Raw genomic sequence first — 16,318 nt, 5'->3', positions numbered from 1 at the left:
AGGCACGTCAGGAGCAACCAGATTTCGTGTTAACTATTAAATTACAGGCATTCAATTATGTTTTCCAAACATGTAGAGATCCTGAAGGCCCTTAGAAAATGCCCTTAGCCCTAAGCCTAGGCTGGCAAGTGAAACCTTCTACCTGTAACAGCAAAACAAAAGCCCGACCTTCCGATCCCAGCAGGCCACGCTGCAAAGTGGCACGCGGTGCATTGTGCGGCACGAATTCTTTGCAACAGTGGGAGACACTGCAGAACAAAACTACTATTACAAATGCTTTTAAAAGAACATTTTTTTTTTTTTGGCGGCGATAGAGACTTTTGACGTTATTTATTAGGTTCAGAAATGCTTCACAAAGCCTAACAATGGTTCTGTGGAAACCAATACATCTGAGGCCCTTTCTGTTGTTCTGGGCAGGCATTGATTGGAAGATGGGCAGAGCTCGCAGAACAATTCCTTCTCAGCAGCGTGTGTGAGTATTCACCACCGGCTTCGAAAGAGTCTGTGAACAAGCCCTATGGAAATCCCGGGGTGGGCGCGGGGCCATTGAGGAGCAAGCCTTCATTAACTTCTTGGAAAATAAACGGGTAGAGGAGCCCACGAGCAGAGGCAGGGGCTCTTTGACTACACGGGAAGGGGAAGGGGAAGGGGAAGGGGAAAGGGAGGAGATAGATGCCTTTGGCCTCCGTTCGGTGTGATAAGAATGCTTGCAGGTTGTCTCCAGTGTTGTGGTGGCAACCGTGCCTCTTCCTAATGCACTTCCACACACAGCTAGGGAATCTGTTTGAGTTGGGGATCCTGAGGCTGACACTTTTTTCTGTTGCACAGTTTCGGAAGTCCTACAGCTGATCGGCTGAGAGGAGTTCTGACTGAGATTTCTGCAGAGGCCAATGGCGGTGAAAGGTCTCATCACAGGACCTGGAAGAAAAACAAACAAACAAACAAACAACAACAACAAAAAAACAGAGCGACACTGGTACTCCAGCCTTTGGACAAGGATCCCAGAGCAGCTGGCATGGAGAGAGAGAAAAGAGAATCCCAGGCTACCCTGTGACATAATGCAAATGCCTAATTTCCCTTTGCTGGCACCTGACACGGGATCCGGAGTGTTTCAAAGGAACCTGTTCGAATCTTCCAAGAGAACGCCGGAAGTGGAAGTGGGACGCCGTCTTCTAATTCTCAGAAGTTGGTAAAGAGAAAAGTTAGTGAGTCACGTTAGGTGTGCTAGAAAAGATCAATGGCCGCTCAGACTGACAACCAACGATCTGAAAACAAGTCGGAAAGTTAGTTCCTTGGTCAATCTTATTAGACATTGTAAAACCAGATGAAAATGAAAAGAAAAAGAGATTACCTTGAAGCCAAGTCTATCCCACAGCACCCTCTCTCACTGACATTAATATCAGGTTTAATTTTCTTCTTTGCTTGATCATATATTTACATTGTTATGTAGTCTATCTGCATTTTATGCTGATAGTATTAATTTTTTTTATTTGAGAAATTCTACACATTGGCCACACACATGAGAAGTCTGTTCCTTAGTAATCTATTAAGATAATGTGCATGCTTTAAATCGTTCTCTGCAAGCCTCTATAGGCTTTGCAGTAACAAGAAAATCGCTAGGATGTTTGGAATGACCCCCGGAATTGTTTTCGAAAATGTATAAAATTGGGATACATAATAATATCTCCCTAACATAGGATGGTGAACGGCCACTGTATCTCTAAGAAATTCAATTCAATTTCCACCACATTGCTTTGTGCCTAGGAGGCACTGAATGTTTTCCACTGTGCACTTAATAAACCTGACAAACAGACAAAGAACCCAAAAAGAGTTTATCGAATCTTACTGAGCCAACATGAGAATTAATCCTGATAAAAAAAAAAAAATGGATTGTCATTTCCAAATGTCTAGTGCTGTGCAAAAACCTAATAACACCCATTACTGTGGACTCCCAGCCCTCACAGATGAACCATTTAATTATTTACCATATTCAGTGCCTTAAAAAGTCTACTGAAGTTCTGGGGACGTAGCGTAATAGGACACGACATGGGCAGAGTACACTGCCCTATCTCTTAAGCCGAAACAAACCAGGCATCCTTTCCTTCGGAACACTTCCGTAATCGTGATGATGCATTTGGCAAGCAACAGGTTTAGGAGGAGAGCGCAGTCGAGCAAAATCCAGGCCATCGGAGCCCAGCCCTGGAACATGAGCTTGGCCCGTGCCTCGCTGTTGTCTCTGGGAACGTAGAGCTTTTACTAACTCCGCCCCCTAACTGCTGATGAGATTAAATTGGTTCATTTATTCATTGGCTAGCATATGAGAATCTGATAAGGTGCCCAACAACAATTCAAGACATGGGGGACACGGAAAACGTTTCTGCACGTAGGCAGCTTTTTTCTGTTTGTGGGAGGGGAGGAAAGGTGAAGGATCCCAGCTCATGAATAAGGAAATTTAGAAGTCCTAATTTGTTGATAAATCCAAAGAGAAAAATAAAGCAAGAACGGAGATTAGGAAAAAAACCAAGTGGGTCATTCTCCACTGAAAACTTGACCATGGAAAATTAAACTAATGAAGTATTTGAGGAAAGACAAGAGTTAAGCGTTGTGAACACAGGAAGGGCTGAAGGTAGAACTGTGGTTGTCCTGTCAACGGCTTAGCACAAGGGTGTTCTGACCTGGAGTCACAGTGAGAAGTGTGAATCATGAGGTCAGCCCTACAGTAACAGAACCCCCAGCCGCCCTCCAATCCTGTTTCTAAATCATGAGAATAGCATTCTCTATCTCAGTAGAGGGATCATATAGATTAAAGCTGAAAGTGTGTGTTTACACTGGTACATTGCCTTACCCAGCGCAAGACTCAAAAGAAGTTAACCGTGTTGGAGAGATGGCTCAGTTGACAAAACGCTTGCCTCACAAGCATTAGATCCCCGGAGCCATGTAAAAAAAACACCTGGCGTGAGAAACGGGTGTTTGCAGTCCCAGAGTTGGAAAGCAGAAGATCCCTGAGACTCTCTGGTCAGCCTGCCTAACCAACTGAGTGATATCCAGGCCACTGAATCCTGTCTCAAAAGGAGGCAGCCTCCTAAGGATAAGATATGAGGCTGTCCTCTGGCCTTCACACACATACACACGAGCACATGCACATACACACACATGTGCACACATGCATGCACACACAGACACACACACACAGACACACACACACACACACGGGTGCCTGTACACACATAAACATACACACACATACATTTTTTAAAAGTATTAACCAACTCAAATAATCTGTATCCCATTATTGGGTCCAGCATCCCAGAAATGAAAAAATCTCAGACTCATTATCAGAGGACCATCATACGGAACCTGTCCTAGCATCTGGAGTGAAATCTCTCTCCTCCCACCCCCGAATTTTAAAGGCCCTCCATCACAAGAAAGCTATGTAATATCCATCCAGTCCTTCCTTCGACACAGTAGCTCCTACTGCTCTCTTTATGTTTCCTCTCCAGTTTGAGCATCACAATCACAAACATCACCCGCATCATATAGTCTCTACTGTGCTTAGGAACCTTTTTTTATGGACCCTCTAATTGCAAGCACTCTTCATAGCGCTACTTATCCTTGTCTTAGGGAGGAAGAGACCAAGCTCAAGGAACATCCGTGGAACTGGGTCGTGGCTACAGAATTGACGTGAGAGAGAGAGCTAAGACTTGACCCAAGATTTTCAGTTCCAAAACTCCTTTCTTACGTTCTTATATCTAGTCATTTACTTTTTAAAAACCTGTGTGTGTGTGCATGTTCCGTGTACGCTTGCGTGCATGCGTGCCTACCATATGTGTGCATGGTCAAACCCACATGTGCGAAGGTGAACACAGACTTGGGCACACACCAGCATGTGTGTGGAGGTTGGAGGACAACTTCGGATTTAAGGTCTCACCTTTCACCTGGTTTGAGACGGCTTCTCTACTTTTTGTTGTCCTTCAACACTGTGTGTGCTGGGGTGGCTTGACTATGGACTTCCAAGGATTCTCTTGTTTCCCCCAACTCCCGTTCTCACCGTTGAAGCTCTGGGATTATAGACATGTGTTATGTGCCCAGCTTACATGGGTTCTAGAGATTCGAACTCAGGTCTTTCAAACACCTTAGCCACTGAACTAATCTCCCCACCCCGTTTCCTTACTTTTAATCCTTTCTCCTACTGGGGCAGCTGAAGTTGAAACGCCTGACCCCATCCTATTAATTCACAGCTCCTTTATTTATAAAGCTGGAAGACTAACTGCCTAGAGGCTATGTATCGGCTTTGTAAACAGACCTAAAACGCTCAGCCTAGAGTGTACGCAGGATAGCAACTTGACGCACACGTAGGCTAGCATGACGTCACTGCTGCTGTCCGGTGTAACACCTTAATTATCGATAACTTGTAATACTTGATATCACCTCAAATGTCATGCTTGTCAAGAGGCAGTCTAAGTTGATCTGATACAGCCCTTAGCACACTTCTAGAATACGGCTTCCCACTGATTCAATTGTTGTGGTTTGCCCTGAAGTTATCTGTATTTTGATGCTAATTCCACTGCCCCAAGGACAGCTGCCTAGTCAAGGACTCAGAACTCAGGTGACTTCACCAGAACCACCTCTCCATTGAATTTGTAGAGTACTGGTGAGGGGCAGGTACAGGATAGAAGGAGGCCTGTCATTGGAGGAGAAGGAAGGATGGGCGGGAGAGAAGTTTGAAAGAAGAGGAGGAGACTTAGGGGAGAGAAGAGACAGGAGGGAGAGAGGGGAGAAGCCGTGGCAGGACAAGATGGCAGGTGATGTTAAGATTCTGCTCTGTGTATTTACAGGTTGTTATTAATGTTCTCAAGGGATGGATAGTACCAGGCACTGTATGTTTAAGTGGGCAATTACATCTTACTAATTGGATCTAAGATTATTGTGTTGTGTGTTCTTTTATGTGAGGGTTTGAGTGTAGGAAAGTGTGCAGCTGGGATGTGTTTCCGCCCAGATATCTAGCAGATATCTTGGGGCACCGCAGTGAGGACCTAGCGGGGTAAAAGACACCGTTACTCTTCATTATTTTTATATTTTTACAACAACATTCAATAATCTGTTTATATCGGAGTTAAAACCCAGAAAGTGACAAGCTGAGACAAGGAAAGTTAGAAACCACAATGCATGCGATACCTACCAGAATCTCCCTTGGAGTTGCCCAAGGGATGGTTCTGAAGTGGTATATGTCTACCTGCAGCTTCCAGAGAAATGGTATTCACCGACTGTGATCTTTTAAGCAGTTTATTGGCAGCTTGCGTTTCCAGAAATGGGCTGATCCAGGTCTGCTTGGGCAATCGTCTAGGTGGCTTCTGCATTTCATTAATAGTAAAGAAAAGATCGTCTTCCTCCATTTCACTGGACGGTGTCAGGGAAGGACAGGCTTCTCCACCAACTTCTTCGTCTAAAGAAACGGTGCTTGCAGGAGACTTGGGGATTGTGTACTGGTGAACGCAAAGTAGTCTTTTACCTGTCTTTGGACTATGGGTCTCTATAGATCCTGTAAAAGGGAAATACATTAGTTTGAAAGAATCACTTCGAAATCATCTTCTAGATTAGTGGAAGAGAGGACGGATCCAGCTAGAGAGGGATTTGGGTTTCAAAACTGAGCAAGTGTAAATGACCATAAGAGAAACTGGGGTATCTATATGGAAAGAAAAAAAAAAAAAAACCTGGGAAGAGTTGGAGAGAAACATAAAAGGCTGTGAATACTTTTAAGTCTAAGGTATAGAGTAAATACCATGTAAGTTCTGAATATAGTAGTCACTTACTCCTTGCAAGCGTCATAGCCAGCTGAGAGTATCTTTATTTCCATTTTGTAGTCAGAACACTGGCTCAAAGCCTATAAGGGCCACACACACGCACTGTGTTGAAGCTCTCATTTGCAACACCTATACCTTATACCTTCAATATCTGCACGTGTGATCTCAGTATGGAATAAAGTTTTTAAAAAATATAATTAAAGATGAAGTCCTGCTGAATGGGGTTCATTTTGTTTATCAATATTAGAAAGCTGAGACACACGTGAGCATGTGCCTCGTGGAGGAAGAGACATAGATGAAGCCCTGAAAAGATGGGGACAATGATTAGGAGCGATAGATAGATAGATAGATAGATAGATAGATAGATAGATAGATAGATAGATAGATAGATAGATAGATGATTAGGAGCAATAGATAGATAGATAGATAGATAGATAGATAGATAGATAGATAGATAGATAGATAGATAGATAGATAGATAGATAGATAGATGATTAGATAGATAGATAGATAGATAGATAGATAGATAGATAGATAGATAGATGATAGATGGATGGATGATAGATGGATGGATGGAGCAATAGATAGATAGATAGATAGATAGATAGATAGATAGATAGATAGATAGATAGATAGATAGATAGATAGATGGATGGAGATAGAGATAGATAGATAGATAGATAGATAGATAGATAGACAGATAGATAGATAGACAGATACATACATACAAACATACATACATACATACATACATACATACATACATACATACATACATACATACATGGCACATTGGTAATTCCAATGTCATGGAATCAAAGATAAGTGGGTCTCTGTCGCTTAGTGGTCAGTCATTCTAGGCTGCTTGACAAGTTCCAGGGCAAGGAGAGAGTAAATGTAAGTCTCCAACAGTCAAAGGTAGGCATGGATACAGCTAGGGCAATGTCAACTTTCCTTGTCACAGACAATGGTGCCTTGGAACTAGGGAAAAGATGGCTTAAAGAGATAGAAACAACTCTTTTTTGATATCTTAGCCAAAAGTAGTGAGCAAGTTATAGATGGAGAATCAGAAAAAAGAAGAATAAGTCTCTGAAGTCTGCAACCAGATGGATAGTATAAGGTTGTGTGTATGTATGTGAATGTATATGTATGTGTGTGTCTGTGTAGGTATGTGTAGTGTGTGTATGCATGTGTGGTGTGTGTAAATGTGTGTGCCTGTGTCTGAGTGAGTGGGTGTGTGTAGTGTGTCTGTATGTGTGTGTGTTTGTGTGTCAATGAGTGTGTGTTGTGTGTGTATCATTGTACATGTGAGAGTATGTGTATATGTATGTATTTTTATGAATGTGTGTAGTACATGTGCATATTTGCATGCGAGTCTGTGCATGTACGTGTGTTTATGTCTGTGTGTATGACTCCATGTGTGACTGTGTATGCATGGCTACATGTGTCTATATGTGAAGTATTTGCGTGCATGTGTGCAAGTACATGTTTGTGTGTGTGTGTGTGTGCACGCACGCACGCACGCGTGTATTTAGGATTATGTATAAAAAACAATTGAAATCTTTTTAGGGTTGAGAAGTGTTGGGAGGAGTATGAGAATGGACAAAGCTTATTTGTATCTAGTTACCAAATCCAAGCTTCTTGTGATTCTGTTTTGTGTAAGTAAAAACATAAATGTTGGCTTATTTTTAAGATATTATTCTTATCTTAGAATACTAGTAAAAGTCAGTGAAAGTGCCACACCTTGGAGCTAGGCATGAATCATAGCATCCTGAAATTCACGGCTCAGGAGTCTGGAAATTTCTCTTTAGTTTTACACAGCCTCGGTTTCTCATTTATAAAGTATGGAGAATTGCACCTACCTTTTAAGACTACAATGAAGAATGAGGTTAAATAGTGTTCATAATGAAGTATAACTGGCATGTAGAAACAAATATTAAATATAAACATTATTACATAATAAAATTGATGTTATATGAAAGAATAAAAATATAAAAATGTAAAGCACACAATGAAAACAATGGAACTTGAAGAAAATAAACAAAAACCAACAGTTCAAATGCTAGAATATTTATGAAGCTTTAATTAGACAAAATTAAAATAGTTTAGTACTCCTACTGCAGATATATTTAATGAAATCTTCTCATATAACAGTGACATAAAGTGAAACTTTCAATGGGGAGGTAGTAAAGAGAAAGAGAAAATTTCCAGGCTTCAGAATCTCCTTGGATTGGGTGTTAAGCAGTGTAGTTTTAAGAACTGAAGGGGATCCTGCAGAAAGCCATCGGACCAGTGATAGTATGACCAAATGGCCTAATTATTTATGCAGTCAATTGTGTCCTTTAGAAGATGCCCTGAACTTGAGTAGCTGTGAATCTGCCCTTATGTGAAAATAAGTACAGTGAAGGTAAAGTTGAGGTCACTGGGATGACCTTCTGTTCAATGTGACGAGTGTCTTTATGAGGAGCGTGATGGAGACACAAATAGAGAGGAACACCAGGGATACGAGAGATGAAGAGAAGCTCCAACTAACGAAGGAATGCCAAGAATTGCTCCCGAAAGCTAAACAAGCATTGACTAAATTCTCCCTCAGAAAGTGCAGGCAACACTATTTGAGCCTTGCTCTCCAGAGTGAGAAAATAAAGTCTCTTGCTTTAACCTGCCCAGTTTGTGATAATTTGCTACAATATCCACAAAACTATTACACACATTATAGCTCAAGTTTGCACACATTATCATAAAGTAATTACCATCAAAACTCTTCCACCCAAAATCAAAGTGTTTGGATTTTGGAGATGGAAAAGAGAAGAATTCCCAACTAACTGTGGAAGGGGAAGCTCTGGACTGGATGACTTGAGTTCTACCATGTAGAGGAGTTGGGCCAAAGTACCAGATGTAAACTCTGTATGTTGAATCACAAGTGACCAAGAGGACACTGGTCATGCTAACCGCCACATTCTGCCAAAACAGCTGTGCACACTGAGAGATAATCATAGAAAATACTCCGGAATCCCACTCAAGTGTGGTTATTCTTAGGCTATCTGTTCTATTTGAAGGGATCGGAGATCTTCCAATACTTTTATTGCCAAGAAGAAACGTAGAGTTAAAACGTTTTAGAGAGAAGAAGAATTTTTAAGAATGTTAAAAACTTCTGATTTTTAAATATTGACAATTTTTAGTATTCTAATTATGTAGTGTGGAATACACATGACACAAGTACTCTCTGAAAAAGCACAAGCCACCAGTTATCGTTTGTCACATAGTCAGACCTACAAGTGGCACAATCCCTTGCTTCCTCCTATAACCTCTTTACCTTAGAACAGGATCTTTTAAATATTCATATTGGATCTATGAAGATGCACTTGTAATCTTGGTTCACAGAAAGTCTTAGATCTAGGTATCTGGTCTACCTCCATCACATTAAACTGACTCTCTGACGTTCATTTTCATTGCTTTGTAATTTCATCTTAAACTCCAAGTTTGACGTGGTAGACGACAAAAAAGTTTAAGCTTTTCAAAAGGCAGAGAAACACTTAGAATCTTTCTGAAGTGGAAACTTCTGGTTTCTTTGGCAAGTCGGTGGTGTACAAATGATGTTTTGCTGGGGCACATGGGTGAAAGGGTGTGCTAAAGCAGTCACATGAATGAATGTTTTCCTGAAGCAGACACAAGTGAACAGATGTTTTGCTATAGCGGACGTGTGAAAGGATGCATGATGTTCAGCAGGACTAAAAATATGACCCCACAGACAGTGGGAGTTCAAACACTGGTTTGCTGTGCTCGCCTCGCTGTTCCTCACTAAGGGCATGTATTGGTCTGTCTTACATTCTATTGCTGAGCTCCATTTGTGATGATGCCATGGAGAGAAACTCACCAAAGGACTGTTCCTGATGTTCCTGCTGCTTCTTGCCACTTCTGAAGCCTCCCACTGGTTGGGCGAGCCTTGTGGTTTCTTCAGGATTGAAGTGCCTTGGCTGATTTGTGTGTGATGTCTGACAAGAAGACTGGACTGCAGCTGTTGATTCGTATTTAGTGTTTGCTCCTGGACTGGACTGCTGATCTCCTGACAATGAAGATTGGATACCCCCACCTACCTCCCCTGTGCCCTAACTTTTTCTCTTCCAATACCTCTGGTGGGTGGTGGGTGAACATTTATTACAGTAAGTTGGAAAAAATTATGCGTACATCTTTCAAACTTGTAGCTTCAGGTCTCTTGGTCCAAAAGGAAAATGAATACCACTATAACCTATGGTATCAATCCATCCGTGTTTTGTTGTTCAAATATAGTAGATAGGATGGGAGGTCTGAAGAACTTCAAATACGCTGAATTTCCATCCACATATAAGACATTAGGGATAAAGATAATTTAAATGTTACCTGAGACTATTCATCTTCAACTTCCAACTGTGTAAATATTTTGAAGGTCTAAATTTTTACACAATTACATCAAGTATCACACTAAGAAGAGCAATTAACTTGGAATTTTGTAACATATTAGGCATTCTGTATACAGTAAACAATAAAAGCAGTATGAATGACATTAAAATGGTCATTGTGGTTATTAATTTAGTTGCTTAATCAATATTTTTAAGCACCTGCTATGGATTAGATACTACTCCAATGATGAACATTTATACAGGCCAATATAAGCAATTATTTTAAGACAAAATCTATCAGTTGATTTATACTAGAATAAACTTGGGTCTTTCAAACTAGATTCTTTTCATTTCACAGATTCTTGAATCTGTTTCTAGTATCAACATTGATACCATGGCCACATCACCTGGGCTAATAGAACTACTGGTTATCCTTGGTCTTAACTAGAGAGAGCAACTTCTCAAAATTCTTCTGCAATCTTCAATGGCTCTTAATATTTTTTCTTAATTTTCCTTCCTAGCTAGTAACAAAATTTAAGCTCGATTCCAGAGCTAGTGACACAAAATCCAGCATTTCTTGGTAGGCTACACTCCTAAATCCAATTCAGTCTTTCCCAGCCTTGGCTGCATATTAGACAATATATATTAGACAACAACATATTAGACATGCCTCTTAAAAACAGGGTTCATGTCCTACCATTGGCAAACCCAGTGGGAGGGACCCAAGTATCTGTGCTGTGAGGCCCCTTTGTAATTAAATCTTATTGTTAGTGTAGAGAGTCCTTGATCTGCATAAATTATATGGGTTTCCAAAGACTACTGTAATTATTCAGCAATATGATCATAAAAATGAGCTGAAAAGTCAGTAACATCTTTCTTTTCAAATCTTTCTGCATCCAGACACCATATCAGAATCCAGCATATATACTCCTTATAACTCGTGTCACATTTTGCATGTTTTCATACTAATACTATCACTTGAGCCTCACTAAACCTCTCTGGCTTACTAATTTTTCTAAGAAACTGAATCTGAGAAAAAATAATCATCTTGACCATATGACTAAGTGAGCTGAGAGCAGGACCCAGGTAGTTTTGTTTTGCTACTTCACAATCCACATAGTGGTACCCAAGGATACACCTGACTGCAATACCCCGGGCTCAATGACATACCTATGACAGCTAACAAACACTGGGCACTGACCACAAGCTAGCCCATTCCCTACTAGCCAAGTCTAGCCTATGAAATGCTGTAGGCACTATGTCTAACATGGGGAATCAAAAATCATCATTTCCAAATGGTGGCCAGTGAATAATGGGCAGAACCAGGACATGAATCTATGCACTCCTTACATGAGATCCCCCTTAGAACCATGCTTGCAGGCTCCTGGTATAGGAATCTATAGATTATAGATACTTGTGTTTTGTTGGTAGTAGTGGTGGTGTACTGAAACTGTTCAAGTCATTTTACCTCACAAGGAACTCAGTCTGTTATTTTGCATCATAGATCTTCTATCTGCTACTAAATTCGTTTTAAATAATGTCCGACAGGAGTTTAAAGGAAGAACAAAATAAGCTTAAAATCTGCAAGCATTTTACCAAAGCGACTTTTTATTTTCTTTGAGTTGCAAAGCCATGGTAGATGCTGGTATATTCTTTTGGGGAGGTTTTCTTACTTAAGTTCTCCCTGATTTGGTTCTCCAATCCACAACCTGGAAATTATGATGTCACCTACCTTAGGTACACATCAATTACTAATAAAATAAGACTGAGAGCAGAACCAGGCAATAAGAAGTACGTATCTTAGCTGTTCTTGCTGGGTTTGTTTGTTTAAATGCCATTTCTGAAAGGCTTTGAAGAGTGCTCAGTCCATTAAGTGGTTGCCACATAAGCATGAGGGCCTGAGTCCCAGTCTCCAAGATGCAGGTATAGAAGCTGTCACATGTACTGAAGAGGCAGAGACCAGAGGATCTCTGGAATTTGCCGGCCCACGAGCCCACTGCTATCCAGATTCAGAAAAGACCTTGCCTCAAAAATACAGTTAAGAATTTGGAGAAAGACACCCAATGCCAAGCTCTGACCTCCAAATTCATGCATACACATGTGCACACAAATGAACATGTACACAACATACACACATACATACCATATACACGTACACGCAAAGGAACACATGCACAATACACACACACGCACTCCTCTTTCTCTCTCTCTCTCTATATATATAATATATATACATAATATATATTATATATATTCAAAATACACATTCAAAGAATCCAGAAATGCATTTTATGAACTCCTTCATTCAAAAATGTTCGTTAAAAACCTACTATGTGCCTTACCTTATACTTGGTGTGAGAGAGTAATATAAAAGTGATCCTCACTCTCGTGAAGATTATAATTACTGTATATGATGGGTAAGAAAAACAGCACCACTAAATAATTACAGAGAGTAGTACTAAGGAAGAACCAGAGAGTGGGGAGAAAGATTCCTGAGTGGCATTTCCTCTCAGAAGACCAGGAGTCTGAAAGACAGTTCACTCTGAAGTGAAGGATGCCATCCTGACCATTGAAAGGAGCCCCAAAGGCAGAGATAAAGTAACCTGAGGAGCTGAGGAGGAGCCTCGAGGTTTACAGCAGGTGTTAGAGATGGCAGACAACGGACCGTGCATCTAAAAGAATGCCAAGCAAGATTAATGCAAAGCTTAGCCTCAAAGTACACACCTAAGGCCATCATTCTCAAACTGCGAAAAGACAAACACAAGGTGTCTTTTTTAAAAAATGTGTAAATATGTGTGTGCATGTGCACATGCGTGCATGCCTGTTTATGCAGGTGCATGTGTCTGTGTGTATATGTTTGTATGTATAGACCAGATGTCAACTTCAGGTGTCATTCCTAAGGTACCGTCTACCTTGATTGTTTGTGGGGTTGTTTGGTTGGTTTGTTGGTTGGTTTGGTTTCTTTTCTTTTTTCTGACAAGGTCTCTCACTGCCTTGGGTAACTTGGGGAATTAATTAAGCTGACTGGACAAAGAGTCTCAGAGATCTGATATAACTGCCCCGCCTTCCCACTACTGGAATTACCAGGGCAGCCACTGCACCCAGAATTTTTACGTGGATACTGAGTATCAAACCCAGGTCTTCATTGCTTACACATCGGGCACTTCACGCACTGAGCCAGTTCCCGGCCCTAAAGAGAAAAGGTTGGAAGAAGCCAAGGAAGAGAAAATGCTATCTTAAAGGAAAGCCAGGAAAAGAAATCACAGAGAGGGACATCGGATACGCTATAGTGAGAAGGATTTAGTAAGAATCTGTTTCGAAAGTCACCACAAGAATAGATTTGTGTTCACATCATGAAAATAGAAAAAAATTATATAAGGTAATTAGCTTGATTGAGCTGGTCCATAATTATACATATTTCAAAGTACTGTTTACAAATAATATACAGTATTCTCATTTGTTAATTAAAATTACATTAAATTCACAGCAGAAATCAGAAGTCACATAATTAAGAAGGCAAAATAAAATATTCAAAGTGTTGAAAGACAAAAGTAAACACACAGTTCCATATCTAGAAAAATATATCCTTTAACATTAAAAGAATAAATTTGGAATTTCTGAGAACAGTGGTGGTCACAAAGCATTGATAGGATTCTTTCCCAATGGCACTGTCCTGCTAGAATTTTTAAAGGAAATTATTTAGAGAGAAGAAGGGTATAAATCATAAACTCAGATCTCATGGAGAAAGGCAGAACTTGAAGAAAAGATGAACACGATCATGTCTTTTTCTTCTTGTTAGTTGACCTGACAGTTAACTTCTGAAACAAAACATAAGTCCCAATGTCAATCCAAAATGGCTTCCTTTCCCATGTCTCCTGACTCCTCTGATTTACGTTTATTGAATTAGTTAACTCATAATATCTGTGGTTGCTCCTAAGTTTAATCTCCTCACAAGAGTGAAAGTTTGGTGAGAGCATGTACCAACTCCTTATTATATGCCTGGCATTTACTTGGCACTCGGAAACTAATTGTGGAAAGAAAAAAACAAGGAAATGAGCTGCTCATCTCTCAGATGGGCACTCGCCAGTTTGAAGATTACCACCCTCCATGCTCACCTCATCAGACCCCACCTGAGGCACCTCTTCCTGGATGTTGCCTGAGTTAGACCATATCATCTCTTAGGGACAGGTCCTCATCCCTCAGTTCATCGCCACCACCACACAAGCTCTAGTAATCATGGTGCCTGATCTCAAGAAAGGAAAGCCAGCAAGGGTTGTCATCAAAACAAACATGAAGAATTTAAGGACCATGCTGAGGTTCATGAGACAGTCCCTGATGTCGGCCATGAGTGTGAGCGAATGGAGTAGCCACAAACAAGGCAGCCATTTGTTATGACTCAGACACACTGCTGTTTACAAAGGTGACAATGTCTGCCTTTAAGGGGGAAAGTTGTACCTTCCTAATATCATTGGACCACAAGGCTCTCCTGTAGGGTCATGAAGTCAGCCTCTCCACACCCGAAGGAAACATCAGGCCCTCCCCACCTCGGTCACACTCTTTTGATTCTACCTCTTCCCACAATGCCAAGGGACCTGTTAAGCCACAGAGAACTCTCAGTCCAGTGCAGATCCATATAAACTGTTTCATTTCTGAACTTACAAATGTGTTTCACCAGGAAATGCAATTTAAAGAGCAGTAGCCTGGGCTGGACAACGGGGGCAACAATGTCTTTAATTCCAATCCACAGGAGTAAGAGGCAAGCAGGTTTCTGTGAGTTTGAAGTCAGCCTGGTCTACAGAGGAAGTTCAGACCATCCAAAGGCTACCTGGTGAGACGTCGTTTCAAAACCAAAACATCAGCCAAAAGCACATTGGCTGAATAGCCTGAGCATTTGATTACAGGGTTCATTATTTTTACACAAGTCTTTTCACAGTTGCTCCCCCATCTGTACAAGAATTAAGATGATCACTAAAATATTCCCTACCCATCCCCAAAAGTCTGTGAGCTTCCAAATGAGGTGTGTTAAAAAAAAAACCTATACTTTAAAAAAATTTAATTACATATGTTTACATGTTGAGACACTATGCTATCATTTTACATGTCAATAGTAGCCAAACGTACAGGCTGGGTAAATGAATTGCTAAATAAAGCGCTTGCTGTGTGTATTGGTTTGAGTAGGTTTGGCCCCCATAGACTCATGTGTTTGAATGCTTGGCTCACAGGGAGTGATACTATTAGGAGGTGTGGCCTTGTTGGAATAGGTGTGGCCTCATTGGAGAGAGTGTGTCAGTGCGGTGGTAGGCTTTGCCAGTCTTCCGTCTGCCTTCCAATCAAAATATAGAACTCTCAGCTCCTCTTAGGCCAAGCCTGCCTGCATGCTGCCCTGCTTTCACTTGATGATAATGGACTGAACCTCTGACCCTGTAAGGCAGCCCCAATTAAATGTTGTCCTTTTAAGAGTTGCTTTGGTCATGGAGTCTTATCACAGCAGTAAAACCCTAAGACACTATGCAAGCATGAGGACCTGAGTTTATACCCCTAGCAGACATGTAAAACACCAGGCTTGGTGTGCCTATAAGTCAAGCACTGAAGGGAGAGACATGTGAGTCCCGGGGCTCACTGGCCAGCAGGAACAGTGAACTCCAGAGTCTCAGTGCCTAAACATATAGGGGAGACATAATTAAGGAGAACAGCCCAACATCAGCCTCTGGCCTCCTCATGTTCCCTCTTGGGTGAGTTTATCAACTTAGGGACACACACACACACACACACACACACACACACACACACACACACACACCCCACATCAAAAAAGGAAAAAGGTGATCTCATATATCACAACTCACAAAAATAATAATGCCAGACTCACCTTACCCCATCACATGGAAATCATTCATTCTCTTATGAGCGTTATGAGCATAAAAATGGAGTCATTTTACTTTGATTGTTTTAACAATATTATAGGCAAGACTACTATGAAAATACTCGTGTACGTTCTCTACATCTCCAGGAGTGAAGAACAAACGCAGTCATCTCCCCTCCTACTAAATCTGACGCCAGCATGGTCTGCACGTGTATAATTATGGGCTGACGTCTGATCTCTCCTCTCTCTCCTGTGGAAAGTTAGCGGGAGCATGGTGA

General features: G+C 41.1%; 1 protein-coding gene across 1 annotated transcript in view; it reads right to left on the bottom strand.

The window, feature by feature from the left end:
• Positions 1-211: 211 nt before the first annotated feature.
• C1H12orf42 (chromosome 1 C12orf42 homolog) overlaps positions 212-16,318 on the bottom strand; it is a 129,714-nt gene continuing 113,607 nt past the window's right edge. Inside the window, exons 4-5 of the mRNA XM_032915592.1 lie at positions 5,180-5,539; positions 212-918 (exon numbers count right to left, since the gene is read on the bottom strand). Coding sequence (XP_032771483.1) covers positions 461-918; positions 5,180-5,539 — 818 coding nt within the window. The 3' untranslated portion in view covers positions 212-460. The remainder of the gene's footprint in view (positions 919-5,179; positions 5,540-16,318) is intronic.

The sequence above is a fragment of the Rattus rattus genome, chromosome 1 (genome assembly GCF_011064425.1).
Source record: "Rattus rattus isolate New Zealand chromosome 1, Rrattus_CSIRO_v1, whole genome shotgun sequence".
Classification (NCBI taxonomy): domain Eukaryota; kingdom Metazoa; phylum Chordata; class Mammalia; order Rodentia; family Muridae; genus Rattus; species Rattus rattus.
The sequence above is the reverse complement of the archived record's forward strand: the minus strand, read 5'-3'. Positions and strand labels throughout refer to the sequence as shown.